The 13729-nt window shown below is 44.9% G+C and overlaps 1 protein-coding gene across 1 annotated transcript; it reads right to left on the bottom strand.

The window, feature by feature from the left end:
• Positions 1-618: 618 nt before the first annotated feature.
• Positions 619-1676, bottom strand: cart3 (cocaine- and amphetamine-regulated transcript 3). Its single transcript, XM_083934546.1, has 3 exons — positions 1485-1676; positions 891-974; positions 619-751 (listed from the first exon to the last, which is right to left on the bottom strand). Exons 1-3 carry the CDS (start codon positions 1668-1670, stop codon positions 644-646), a joined length of 378 nt encoding a protein of 125 aa, XP_083790672.1. The 5' UTR covers positions 1671-1676; the 3' UTR covers positions 619-643.
• Positions 1677-13729: the final 12053 nt, after the last annotated feature.

Genomic DNA, 13729 nt, shown 5'->3' with positions numbered 1-13729 from the left:
CCCGTGACGTCCCATCCACGTCACCGTTCAAACACTGCCTGAGCTCCTGCGTCACCTCCTCAAAAGAGAAAATCCAACCCTTATGTAAGTGATTGTGTCAGTGTTTACATAAAACAACAACATCACTCCGCTGCGTTACGAAACAATAATGATCTTTATTATTATTATTCTTATTATCATGATTTCATACACAAACATTCAGCTGAAACAAAGCAGTTCAAGTTCAAACAGACAGATTTTTTTTGGCTTCACCCAGACGAAGAGTTTCCCCATGATATTGCTATTTACATTGTTTTTTGTTTATTGTGCATTGTGGGTTATTTATGACGTCACAACAATGTTCCTGTGGGTCTCCTACAGACATGAATGTGTGGCTCTGGATATTTAACTTTATGGTTCTTTATGGTCTCGCCTCCTGCCCGTCACCATCACGTCCTTATAGTGTTTCTGTGATATGAGAATAAACTTATCATAGAACCACTATAGTTGTGTTTCCTGAGGGTTGGCAGTCACCTCACCTGCTCCTCAGCTGTATCATCAAAAATATGACAGTAATTACAAAAGGAAACGAGTGACGGTTGCATCCCCTCCCCCCTCCCCCCTCTTCTCCCCAGCCCAGTGCTACATTCAGATCCGTAAAGGCTCATAAGCACTTCAGCAGGTAGAAGTTGCAGAAAGCTCCCCGGGGACAGTCGCACATCTTCCCGATCCGAGCGCCTTTCCTCACGGCACACTGCTCCCCGACATCACACTGAGGGGGGAAGCGACAACAAGCAGAGGGGGTCGGTTCGTTTCTACCTGCCGTGCTGCGACATGCATCCACACAGTATCAACCACTACAGTGTGCGTGTGTGTGTGTGCGTGTGTGCGTGTGTGTGCGCGCACCGTACCGTTGGGACCTGGCCGAATTTTTTGCCCCACAAAGGCAGCCGTTTAGCCTGCAGCTTTTCAAGAACTTCCTGGAGAGCTCCGAGCTGGAAACATCAGAACAAGGAGAGGAAAAGGAGAAAAGGAGCTCAGGGGCTGTGCATTTGTTATTGGAGCAGAGGATACAAACAGAAAAGAGCAGCCGGTGTGCAGAAACGTGCAATGGCAACATTTTAGTAGACTAGGATTAACGAGATTCTTTAAATTTTATATTCTAATTTGCATTTTTTTTGTACCAGGAAATGCCAGATTATTAGACAAATAAAATGCCTATTTATGCATACATGTTTGCAATATTAATTGTGCAATAATATGCAATGTATTTACAGTTACACATGTTTAAAAAGACGAAAATCAATGAGAATAAACGACAAACATATAAAATTACCTGCAGAATATGACGTGCATGCATTTCTGAATTGAGTCCACTGTCTCTATGTTCAACACAATATAACCGATGCAAAATAAATAAACAGTTTGATTCAAAACAGTCAAACTTCTGTTATTTTTGCCTGTTTTACGAAATAAAACTTGAAGCGGAATAAAAAAAAACTCACCAGCTGCTTCTCGCTGGTCAGGTTCGGACCTTTGGGGTAGAAGTCCCGCAGGGCTCTGGGGCTCAGCTCCTCCTCGGACTCCGGGTCGAACACTTCGGCGGTGGAGAGCAGCAGCAGCGCGCACAGGAGCGCCCCGCTGAGCAGCCCGGAGCTGGTCTGCATGGTCCCGGTGCGCGGCGGCAGCATGTTGCGGAACCCTTTTCCCCGTCTCAAATAGCCGCTCCCCCCGCCTCAAACACCTTTTTATCTGACTCCCGCCATCTGCTCGCTCCACCTTATCCTTTGATTTTTTTTTCTTCCTCTCTTTGTCATGCGTAACAGCTGCCTCGGGTGAGTCATCCCGGAAAAGTTGCTGGGCAAAATATGCCTCCAAAAGTCAACAACAACAAGCGCCACAGCAGCGCTGTGGGGGGTCGCTGCTGGGGAAGTGATGGACTGCCCTTCACTGAGATGGTGAATGGAGGGTTTCAGGTGGTTTCTATCAAGTTATAGGCAATTAGGATAAGTCTGTTTAATAAGCAATGAGACAATTAGCCTGCTCATTATGCTGTGATCTGCAGATAATGTGTTGTCATTATGAGATTATAATCAGAAGGAGCAGTGGTGTGCACAGACTTTTTGAAGGGCAGGGGCGAGAAGGGGAAAAAGGACACGTATAGCGCGTCCTCGGCACTGAAGACGGCATTTTAACACATGCTTTGGCTCCTAGAGTGCACTTTAGCACATGCTTTGGCTCCTAGAGGGCATTTTAGCACACGTTTAGGCTCTTAGAGTACTCATTAGCACACGTTTTGGCTCCTAGAGGGCACTTTTGCACATGTTTCGGCTCCTAGAGGGCACCTTTGCACATGTTTTGGCTCCTAGAGGGCACTTTTGCACATGCTTTGGCTCCTAGATGACCCTTTAGCACACGTTTTGGCTCCTTGAGGGCATTTTAGCACATGTTTTGGCTCCTAGAGGGCACATTAGCACACATTTTGGCTCTTAGAGGGCACTTTTGCACACGTTTCAGCTCCTAGACGGCACTTTAGCACATGATTTGGCTCCTAGAGGGCACTTTAGCACATGTTTTGGCTCCTAGAGGGCACATTAGCACACGTTTTAGCTCCTAGAGGACACTTTAGCACACCTTTTGGCTCCTAGAGGGCATTTTAGTACATGTTTTGGCTCCTAGAGGGCACATTAGCACATGTTTTAGCTCCTAGAGTGCACTTTAGCACAAGTTTTTGCTCCTAGAGGGCACTTTAGTACATGTTTTGGCTCCTAGAGGGTACTTTAGCACATGTTTTGGCTCCTAGAGGGCACTTTAGCACATGTTTCGGCTTCTAGAGGGCACAATAGCACATGTTTAGGCTCCTAAAGGGCACTTTAGCATGCGTTTTGGCTCCTAGAGGGTACTTTAACACATGTTTTGGCTTCTAGAGGGCACATTAGCACATGTTTTGGCTCCTAGAGGACACTTTAGCACGTGTTTTGGGACCCCATGAGGGCACTTCAGCACACGTTTCGGCTTCGAGGGGGCCTTTAGCACGCATCTTGGTTCCTAGAGGGCATTTTAGCACAAGTTTCGGCTTCTTGAGGGCACTTTAGCACATGTTTTGGCTCCTAGAAGACACTTTAGCACACGTTTTGGCTCCTAGAGGGCACTTTAACACACGTTTTTCAACAATGGGGCCATGAGGGGTGGAGGGGTTGCCGCCTGTGTACGCCAGTGAGAAGAAACATTTGATTGGGTCTCTACTTTGGATCACAGCCACAACGAATCAGCTCAACTTTAAATAAGAGCACGATGTGCCTCAGACAACATCGCTTTGTTTAGTATTCCATGAAGCTGAGCAGTAACTTATTTTCCACAGTGATGTTCGCAGCCTCTCCTGCATCTAAACTTGATGACTCACTCAGTCCCTTTCTGCTTTAAATGAGCAAGAAAAGCAAACAGCTGGGCTTTAATTCCACTGCTGACTCTTTCGTTAGGGAAAATCACAGCAGAGATGAACCTCCCTCCCTTTGATTCATCACTTTATCGCCCAGTGTATCACTTTGAAAGGTGTTTAGATTTGACTTTTTATCTGATGTGCAGGGACTGAGGGTTTCATTGATTAACTTGAACCAGTTTTAATCAAGCTCTTATCGTTAATTGTTTGTGTGTGCGCAATAAAACACTTTCGGCATTATCATTAAGCTTCAAATTAAAAGAATAATGACTTTTTAACTTCATATCAAAGATACTTGGTGTCAGTGATGCAGCAAATGAGGCAAGAAGCTTTGTAAGTGAGCACAAACAGCACTGCAAAGCGACTTACACTGTGGAAAAAATAAATAAACACTTCCACTTATCCCACCAATCACGTAGCAGCAGCCACAATATGATATCATTTGACGTCTTATGCAACCACTGTAACAATGCCAAGGAGGGATGTTCACACACACACAATGTGGACGGACAAATGGCTGCTGCCGCTGCCTCGGCAGATATTGTATTCCTAATCCTGTGCTTGAGTTATCCCGGTTCACCGCATTGATCGCTCGCTTCAGAGCCGCCTTGTTTCGGGTCCATCAGCAGAGCCGGAGAGACGGAGGAGCAGGAAGCCTGATTGTGCTCGAGGCTGCATGACTCATGTTTCTCTCTCTCCCCACTTTTAATGACTGAGACCAATTTAACATTTCATTCACAACAACCAGGCTATTCCATTTACAACCACGGCTTCATTATTTCCGTACCGTATCTCTGAGAGATCTGCGGGTGACTCTTCCCCGCTCTGACTTGTTTTCTCTGCTGTGGTAGTGTCAAGTTTCGTTAAGGGCATTATGTGATTTGGCTCAATCTGCCCTCGGATGGTGCGCTCTCGAGCATGAATAACAACCGTTTAGCAGAACAAATTATATTTAGAGGTGACTGTCTCAACATCTCTTGTTTGGTCGTCTTTTATAAATCACAGAAACCTCAGAAAAACAAACTGGTTAGTTGCAAGTGACAAAAGGGTTTTAAACCTGCAGTGGCTGTTTGTTTGGCAGCAAACCAAGCTAACAGGGGCCCATTGTCACAAAGTGTGGCTGAAAACCCCCACAAAACAATCACAAATAGATGCAAAATGACCACAAACGCAGACAAAGCAACTACAAACGACCCAAAACGACTACAGAGATGCAAAATGAGCATGAAGGGATGCTAAATGATTGACACAAATCAATCAAAAACATACACGTATTGACGAAAACAACTTGAAGCATGTAAAATGACTAAAATAGATGCAAAACAAGCACAGAGATGCAAAATTACTATTAAAAAACAACCACAAAATGACCACATGGAAGAGCAAAACGACTGAAAATAGACGTGGAATACATATGAATTACAGTTCATTGTTTTCCGTTGTGATATGTACGAAAAGTGCATGAGAACAACCTGTGATTTTACGCAATTATAGCCTGGGAAACTGTGCATGGAGAGTGTTAGTGCCGCGCACCGCCAAGATTTTGTAACAATGCGGACAGTGACGCACAAATGGTGTTTCAATGATTGGCTCATGACAGGATCTGGTGAATCTATTGGCTGAGAGGGTACATCTGTGGCTGACAGGTCTGTTCTTGGTGCTGTGTGCACCGTCTGCACCGTCTGTACCGCGCCGACTGCAAGAAGCATGAAACTTTGCTCTCTTTGCTCCCTTTTCTCAAAGCCCTCTCCTTCTTTGTTCTGACTCTGTCGGTTGCGTTGAGTTGTCGAGCTCGTTGTCGACATGTGAACTGGCGTCTAACCATGTCTTTAAGGAAACCGGAGAACCCGGAGAAAACCCACACAGACACGGGGAGAACATACAAACTCCACACAGAAGGGCCCCAGCCAGAATTCGAACCAGGAACCCTCTCGCTGTGAGGCGACAGTGCTGACCACCACACCACAGTTGATTGAAAAAAAAAAAGTGCGCCGCAGGAAGCAGGAACAGAATCAAAACGAACATGGAGGACAGCAGTGGAGCTTGTGTTTTAGTTTAGTTTTATATTAAGCCATAAAGTCCTACAGTACCGGTTTCCGTTGCCATGGTCGCTTCTGTAAACACAGTTGTGGTGTGATGTCATCAATGATCAAATGTGCATGCAGGTCACTTCAGGAGCGTGAGCTGTTCACACAGACAGGCCACATTTAAAGACGTAATGTGCACAGACAAACAAAAAAATCAGATCTGAGCAATAGATCAGAATTGTGCATTAAGACCTGCGGTGTGAACGGGGCCTAAGTTCGCATTGTTAATAAAAAAAAATATTGATCAGGTTCACTTTAAATAAAACAAAGGCTTTAAAAAAACAGAATCTGAGAAAATACACTGATTAGATTTGGATCTGCCTGGATTTTGTCGTCTCTCTTTCTTTGTCACCATTATGTTCGTTTCTTCTGTAAAGTATTTATAGTAAAAGAAGATGGAGTGGCTGCTCCTGAGGCAGTGGAGTCCAACACGTGTCGTAGAGGGTGGAGTGTTTGTAGTTTTGTGCGGTACGTTATCAGACACACCCGCAGACACTCGCGTCTTTACGGCGGTCTGGATATCCTGAAGAAAAAGGATCCATTCAAATCTTTATTAACATTCAGACGGACGCATAAAGGAGCCAGAGCCCTCTGTTGCTCTTGCAGAGTTTACAATTTTCTAACAAAAAAATGATGAAAAATTAATAATGATATTCATATTTATATACCTACAGGCGATATTAGAGTTCCTCTTTAACTGGAGGAGAGAAGTATCCGTCAGAGGAACATCGTGCTGGACCCAGCAGGAGAGAAATTGGCAAAACTCTTCATAATTTTTCAAAGTTTCAGTGTAGCATCACCTGCATGAACCCAGAAGAAACCCACCCAGGCGTCCTTGTGCAGAGGCAATTTCATAGTCTATGAAGTTCTACTGAGACGTGATTGTTGCTGGTCGAAAACTAAACCCAATGCCCCGCCTGGATGACTTGAAATACAGTCAGCTGTGGCAATTTTTGTTGGTCTCAAAAGAGACTTTACGGGGCGGCTGTAGCTCCGTCCATAGGTGACTTGGCTGGGAACTGGAGGGTCGCTGGTTTGAGTCCCTGTGTGAACCATCGATGGAGTGTGGACTGGTGGCTGGAGAGGTGCCAGTTCATCTCCTGGGCACTGCTGAGGTGCTGTTGAACAAGGCACCGAACCCCCAACTGCTCGGGGCGCCGATCTATTTGGCAGCCCCCTCGCTCTGACATCTCTCCATTAGTTGCATGTATAGGTCCTGTCTGTGCATGTGTGTGTATTTCGGGCCTGTGTGTGTAAAATGAAAAAAATAGAGTGAAAATTGAATTTCCCCATTGTGGGATGAATAAACTTAGGGGGAGAAGTTCAGCATCCGTGAGGAACTCGGAGTAGAGCCGCTGCTCCTTTGTGTTGAAAGGAGCCAGTTGAGGTGGTTCAGGATCATCTAGTAAGGATGAACCCTGGGCGCCTCCCTAGGGAGGTGTTCCAGGCACGTCCAGCTGGGAGGAGGCCTCTGGGAAGACCCAGGACCAGGTGGAGGGATTAGATCTCCACACTGGCCTGGGAACGCCTCAGGATCCCCCAGTTAGAGCTGGTTAATGTGGCCCGGGAAAGGGAAGTTTGGGGTCCCCTGCTAAAGCTGCTGCCCCCGCGACCCGACCCCGGATAAGAGGCTGAAGATGAGATGAGATGGGATGAATAAAGGAATTCTTCTTCTGCTTCTTCAGGCATGAAAACCATCACACAGAAAGGCCAGTGGACTCTTACAGGAAGCTTAAGTGCTAACCACTGAACACACATCTGATGGTTGATTCATTCTGCCCTCTACGAGAGAAACCACCCAGAGGTATGAGGATGTAAAAGCTTCCACGGAGCTGCATGTGATACTTTCCAAGTTCACGTTGACCCGTTGAAATCAGCCTGACGATGCATCATTAAAGGGTAATTCCAGCGTAAAATCACCCCTTGGTCTTTTTCGGCTCTTACATTCATCAAATAAGCCGTCGAGGCAGTTTTTTCTTGTATAAACTATTAACGGAGGAATCCCGGCATTCTGGGAAACGTAGGAACTCACTCATTTTAGTAGAAATAGAGAGAAGACAGGCTTTAAAGTGTAATTCTGGAGCAAAATCATCTTTTTTGACACTATCATCAGATAAGCTGTGTAACAACTATTAACGGATAAATCCCGGAGAGTCGCTAACAGCCCGGCGTGGCTAACAATGATTAGCTCGGGGCAGCAAGGTGAAGGCATTCAAAGGTCTTTTTTAACCACTAATGCTGCTGAAAATAACAGCAAACCTCTGCAGCAGCATGAGAAGAGTCCCTACACACAAAACAAAGCACCAATGGGCTCCTTCCTTTGGGATTGACTTTGGTAATCCACTTGAATGGACTTTACTATGAGAGGAGCTGGTACAGGGGCCAGTAGGTAAGTCTTTAAAACACTCTTTTAATAAACTCTGGGTTCTCTAACTACGTTGTTGGTGCTTTGTTTTGTGTGTAGGGACTCTTCTCATGCTGCTGCAGAGGTTTGCTGTTATTTTCAGCAGCATTAGTGGTTAAAAAAGACCTTTGAATGCCTTCACCGTACTGCCCCGAGCTAATCACTGTTAGCCACGTCAGCTGTTAGCGACTCTCGGGGATTTCTCCGTTAATAGTTTATACACGACTCGACGGATAATGTGTTGTATGTAAGTGATTTTAATTGGAATTACACTTTAAATAAAGTATATTATTGTAAAAAGACACTACAGATGAATAGGTAAAATATTTAACTAACTAATATCTAACTAATAGATATCACCATGAAACTTCCTCAGTTGATCAATGACACCAAGACAATTGTATTATTCTGAAATGTTATGTTTAAATATGCAAATGAGGCATTATCTAATGCTAACCTTTGGTGAATTAAAGAGAAATCTACAAACACAAACAGACCAATTCATGTTTTTTTCCACAGGTCTGAAAGAAAACACGTTAAGGCATGGGTGTCAAAGTGATCCAGTAAAGGTGAAGTCACTGTTGCTGCAGGTTTTCATTCCAACCAATCAAAAACACACCTGGTCCAACAAATCAACTGTGTGAAGACAGTTCAGGTGATTGAGTCCAGTCAGGTGTGTTTTTGATTGGTTGGAATGAAAACCTGCAGCCACACGGCCCTTTACTGGATCACTTTGACACCCGTGCGTTCAGGGAACAAAATCTCAAAGTGAATTTTCTGTCGTGAGTGTCTCCCCGAGATAAAACTCCCAGTAAAGTAGCTAAAACAAACATCAATTTCATAACCTCTGATGTAGACGGACAGATATTGCTCACTTGGGTATTCACCGCGTCTCTGTGAGGGTCCAGATTCAGTTATCTCCTGACAGCAGTCGCGGCCCACCTGTTGCTCCAGAGATGGTGAGAATTTACTGTTGACAGCAAACAGCAGGGAGAAAAAACAGCAATAACCGATGTGTTGGGAATATGGGATGTGAGCCGAGTGGTGGCTTCACAACAACAGCTGAGGAAATTCACCTCATTCATACCCTGGAAGTCTCTTCATATACTAGGCGCACCTTTTCCTCCATAGTGTGATATTGGTGCTTTTATTTTTGTCTGTAGCCTAAAACATTTATTGATGTCTGACTGTCTGTCCGAGCAGCAGGATCCCTCATCTGTTGCTCTATTTCTCCCTCTTTTCCCTCTTCGATTTGTGTCTCATCCAAACAGAGGGTGTGAGGATAGAGGGAGTCACGACCGCCATTCAGTGAAATGTCACCTTAACCGCGTCGCCTCATAAAAGGAGTTAACTGCGCACACTCTGACGTTACAAGCCAAACTCTCCCTGTACTTCAATACCCATAAGACCATGTTATTAGTAGATCCTGATACACACGCGATAAGGCAAATGCAGCATGCCAAAACATAATTATAAAGCTGATGAAATCATTAGTGACCCATCCATATCATGGGGATTTTGAACTTCTACCACTTACATACATCAAATAAGCCATCGAGACAGTTTTTTCATGTAACAACTATTAACGGAGAAATCCCGGAGAGTCGCTAACAGCCAGATGTGGCTAACAGTGATTAGCTCGGGGCAGTACGGTGAAGGCATTCAAAGGTCTTTTTTAACCACTAATACTGCTGAAAATAACAGCAAACAACTGCAGCAGCATGAGAAGAGTCCCTACACACACAACAAAGCAGCAACAACGTAGTTAGTGAAGCCAGAGTTTATTAAAGAGTGTTTTAAAGACTTACCTACTGGCCCCTGTACCAGCTCCTCTCATAGTAAAGTCCATTCAAGTGGATTACCAAAGTCAATCCCTACGACTGTGTGTAGGGACTCTTCTCATGCTGCTGCAGAGGTTTGCTGTTATAAATGTCACCTTAATGTCACCTTAACCTCACAAAGGAGTTAACAGCGCACACTCAGGTGTTACAAGCCAAAAACTGTCCCTGCACTCCAATACCCATAAGACCATGTTATTAGTATGCCAGGAAAAGATTTAGTAGATCCTAATACACAGGCAATAAGGCAAATGCAGCATGCCAAAAAATAATTATAAAGCTGATGAAATCATTAGTGACCCATCCATTGCATGGGGATTTTGATCTTCTACCTTGAGGAAGGCGTTATAGAGCGCCAACAGCAAATAGAAACATCTTTAAGAAATCCTTTGTCCCTAATGCTGTGACACTATTAAAGGAGACTAAATGCACAAGACACACTACAGAAGGATGCAAGGTCTTTATGTTGCAGGTTTTTTGGGACAACAAGCACACCTTCTTATTTATTTATTTCATCTTCCAATCTTCAGCCTCTTATCCGGAGTCGGGTCGCGGGGGCAGCAGCTTTAGCAGGGGACCCCAAACTTCCCTTTCCCGGGCCACATTAACCAGCTCTAACTGGGGGATCCTGAGGCGTTCCCAGGCCAGTGTGGAGATCTAATCTCTCCACCTGGTTCTGGGTCTTCCCCGAGGCTTCCTCCCAGCTGGACGTGCCTGGAACACCTCCCTAGGGAGGCGCCCAGGGTTCATCCTTACCAGATGATCCTGAACCACCTCAACTGGCTCCTTTCAACACAAAGGAGCAGCGGCTCTACTCCGAGTTCCTCACGGATGCTGAACTTCTCCCCCTCTCTCTAAGGGAGACATTTATTAATTTATTTTTTGTAATTGAATCATGTTTTTCTATAAGAAATGTGTCCAAACTGGTCCGTTTGTGTGTGTATATTGTGGTTTCGATGTCCTGTCTAATAATGTATTCTTGTGGTGGAACCAAAGGCAACAAAGTTTGCATATTCGTCTTTTGCAGTTCGCAAGCCAGCATGCTTTTCTGGCTATTCTGACCCACAATCCTTTATGGAGCATGTATGAGCCCGAGGATCAGAGTTCAAGCCACAGTGTAATGAAGAAGTAGGATTTCCCAGTAGTATGCACACTGCATGCAACTGTATGTGCTCTGTAATGGAAGCTGCAGTACATATTAAATGGACGAAAGGAAAAGTATGCAATCGGAAACTCTTTGAACCTCTGTTTTTTCTCACACAGCAGCCGAATTCTCGCAATAACACAAAGTCACGCGAGCATTGTGTTCAAATGTTACATGGAAATCCATTTTATCACACTCCAAGTAATGAAGGGATCCGGCCAATCAGCGTCCCGTGACGAGCTGTTGGCAGTTGAAGGGGATGACAACGACGCAGGAGGCGACTGCTCGTTCAAAACAACAATGGCGGCTCCTAAAGAGGTTAGCTCAGATCAGTTTAACCAGAACTGGAGAGTTTTTCTTCATTGAATAGAAGAGAATGACACTGAAAGCTTTTCTCAATGGGAAGGATGTTTTCTCTTCTCCTGGCTGACTTCGGCGAGAGTTTGATAGACGGACGGTTCGTGCAACCACTTAACATGTCTGTTTAAAAAGCTTCTGCTCCAAACAGTTTCTAATAATGCCTTCTCAGATGGTTCTGTGAAACAAACCACCTGACGAGTCGGGTTTCTGTTTTCCCCTCGGATACAATTTCTCGGCCATCCTTCCAAAAGTATGTGTGTATGTGGACAAAAGACCAAAACACAGAGAAAGTTCCTTTTTTAAAAAAAAAAAGACTTGTGTACATGTACATGTGGTCTAGACATTAGACTTCCAGGCACAAATACATTTTTATTGCATATTATCTTATGAAAACCAACAAAATTGTCATGATCCCACCACAGCAGCCTTGCGTTTTCCTTGTGTCCCTGTCTGTATTCTTCCTCCTGTGTCTCTCCCCCTGTCTGTGCTGTGCGTACATGTGGGCGTGGCTTCTGCTCCACAGGTGAAGCAGGTGAACTCACTCTACAATCACGCCTCCCATAAAGCCACTGGTTTCGCTCCCCTGCTCATTGCCAGATCGTTTCATCAGTGGTGGTTTGGATCCTGGCTTCTGTGTTCTGTGCTTAGCTTGTGAAGCTAATCTCCGTGTGTTTTTGCTACGTGCAAACTGTGCTTTGCTGCGCAGTCCTGAGCGTTGCTTTCTCCCTGCCTGCCTGTGGACCTGCCTGCCTGTGGACCTGCCTGTGGACCTGCCTGCCTGTGGACCTGCCTGTTGACCAGCCTGCCTGCTGCCAGCTCCCCGGAGCTCTCTCACTGCATCACCATTCCCCTACAGCGGACTTCACATCACGCAACCTGCATCCACGCACTCCTCTGTGACTCCACCCACCACATCGGGATCCTGGGACCTCGCACTACCCCTCCACCTCGCACCTATGCTCGCACCCTTTTAAACATTAAAGACTGTTTGTTGCACTTTGAACCAGAGTCGAGTGGTGCATTTGGGTCCTGATCAAACACAACCCTTAACAAAAATCCTCCCTCTGTCAGTATGTGCATTTACAGAACTCGTCCAGATGGTGATTTCTAAACATCTCTTGTGATTAAAGGAACGTTTTTGAGGACTTTGCAGCCTCGGGGGAGTTGTGTGCTCTTTAGTGCATCGGAACCAAAATCCATCAAAATAAATAAAGCAACTATCTCTTCTCAGATACAGATGGGAGACTAATTAAATGTAAAATTAACATAATGTTTCTTGGTGAGCCTCCAGAACTGCTTCAGCTACACTGAAGTACAGGACTAATGCACGTCTAACATGCTCCAAAGTCTCCCACAGCATGTGGTTCAAATCCTCACTCAGTCAGTTGATTAAAAACATTTTAATAGATAGATAGATAGATAGATCGATAGATAGATAGATAGATAGATAGATAGATAGATCGATAGATAGATAGCTTTATTTATCCCAGAGGGGAAATGAGGTCATCGTAGCAGCGGTACAAAGCAATCAGAAGTACTAAAAATAAGATACAATATAAAATACAAAATATGAACAACAAAGTACAGCATCGCAGATAAACACTATATTACAATATACTATGTGGATTTAAAGGTGCATTTCAGTGATAGGTCACTTTGAGTAGTGTGCGTTTATTCCCTGAGCGTTGCTGTGCAGCGCTGTAGAGTCTGATGCAGCAGGTAGGAATGATTCCCTGTGCCGTTCTTTAAGCAGCGAGGTTGGATGAGTCTGCTGCTGAAGCTGCTTTGAAGCTTCTCCAGGGTTTCATGGAGGGGATGAGAGACATTGTCCATGATCACCAGCAGTAATGTATTCACATGTCAGTATTGCCCAAGTGACTTCAATCTAAAAATGCAATAACATGCGTATGTGCTCAGGTTTTTCACTACTATAACAGATATATATGTACATAGAAATGTCTTCTGTGGAAAAGCTCCAGATGTATTAAATGGACGGTTTTTCCTGAGGCCAAATAAACCCATTTTAACATCAATCATCAGGTCGATGCTTACTCTCGTAAAGATGTTCACATTTGAAGTGGACCCTTGTTCCTTCAGTAACGTGACGGATTAGAAACATTAGGAGACGTTTCTCTCATGCCCTGTCAGAAAGAGTTTGTTTAGACATCAAACAATGGATATCACTTGAGATTCATTCATTCATTCATTCATCTTCAACCCCTTGTCCCTGGAGCCGATCCCAGCTGACATCGGGCGTGAGGCGGGGTCCACCCTGGACAGGACGCCAGTCTATCACAGGACACATAGAGACGAACAGAGACAGACAACCATTCACACCTACGGGTGATTTAGAGTCATCAATGAACCGAACACCTGCACGTCTTTGGACTGTGGGAGGAAACCGGAGAACCCGGAGAAAACCCACGCAGACACGGGGAGAACATGCAAACTCCACACAGAAGGGCCCCAGCCGGGATT

This window comes from Echiichthys vipera, assembly GCF_963691815.1.
Source record: "Echiichthys vipera genome assembly, chromosome: 1".
NCBI classification, from domain to species: domain Eukaryota; kingdom Metazoa; phylum Chordata; class Actinopteri; order Perciformes; family Trachinidae; genus Echiichthys; species Echiichthys vipera.
This window is presented reverse-complemented; position numbering and strand designations above follow the sequence as displayed.

Coding starts and splice junctions, on each gene's coding strand:
- cart3 (XM_083934546.1), bottom strand. CDS start 1,670: ATGCTGCCGCCGCGCACCGGGACCATGCAGACCAGCTCCGGGCTGCTC. Junction 975..1,484: donor TGACCAGCGAGAAGCAGCTG/GTGAGTTTTTTT, acceptor TGATGTTTCCAG/CTCGGAGCTCTCCAGGAAGT. Junction 752..890: donor AATTCGGCCAGGTCCCAACG/GTACGGTGCGCG, acceptor TTCCCCCCTCAG/TGTGATGTCGGGGAGCAGTG.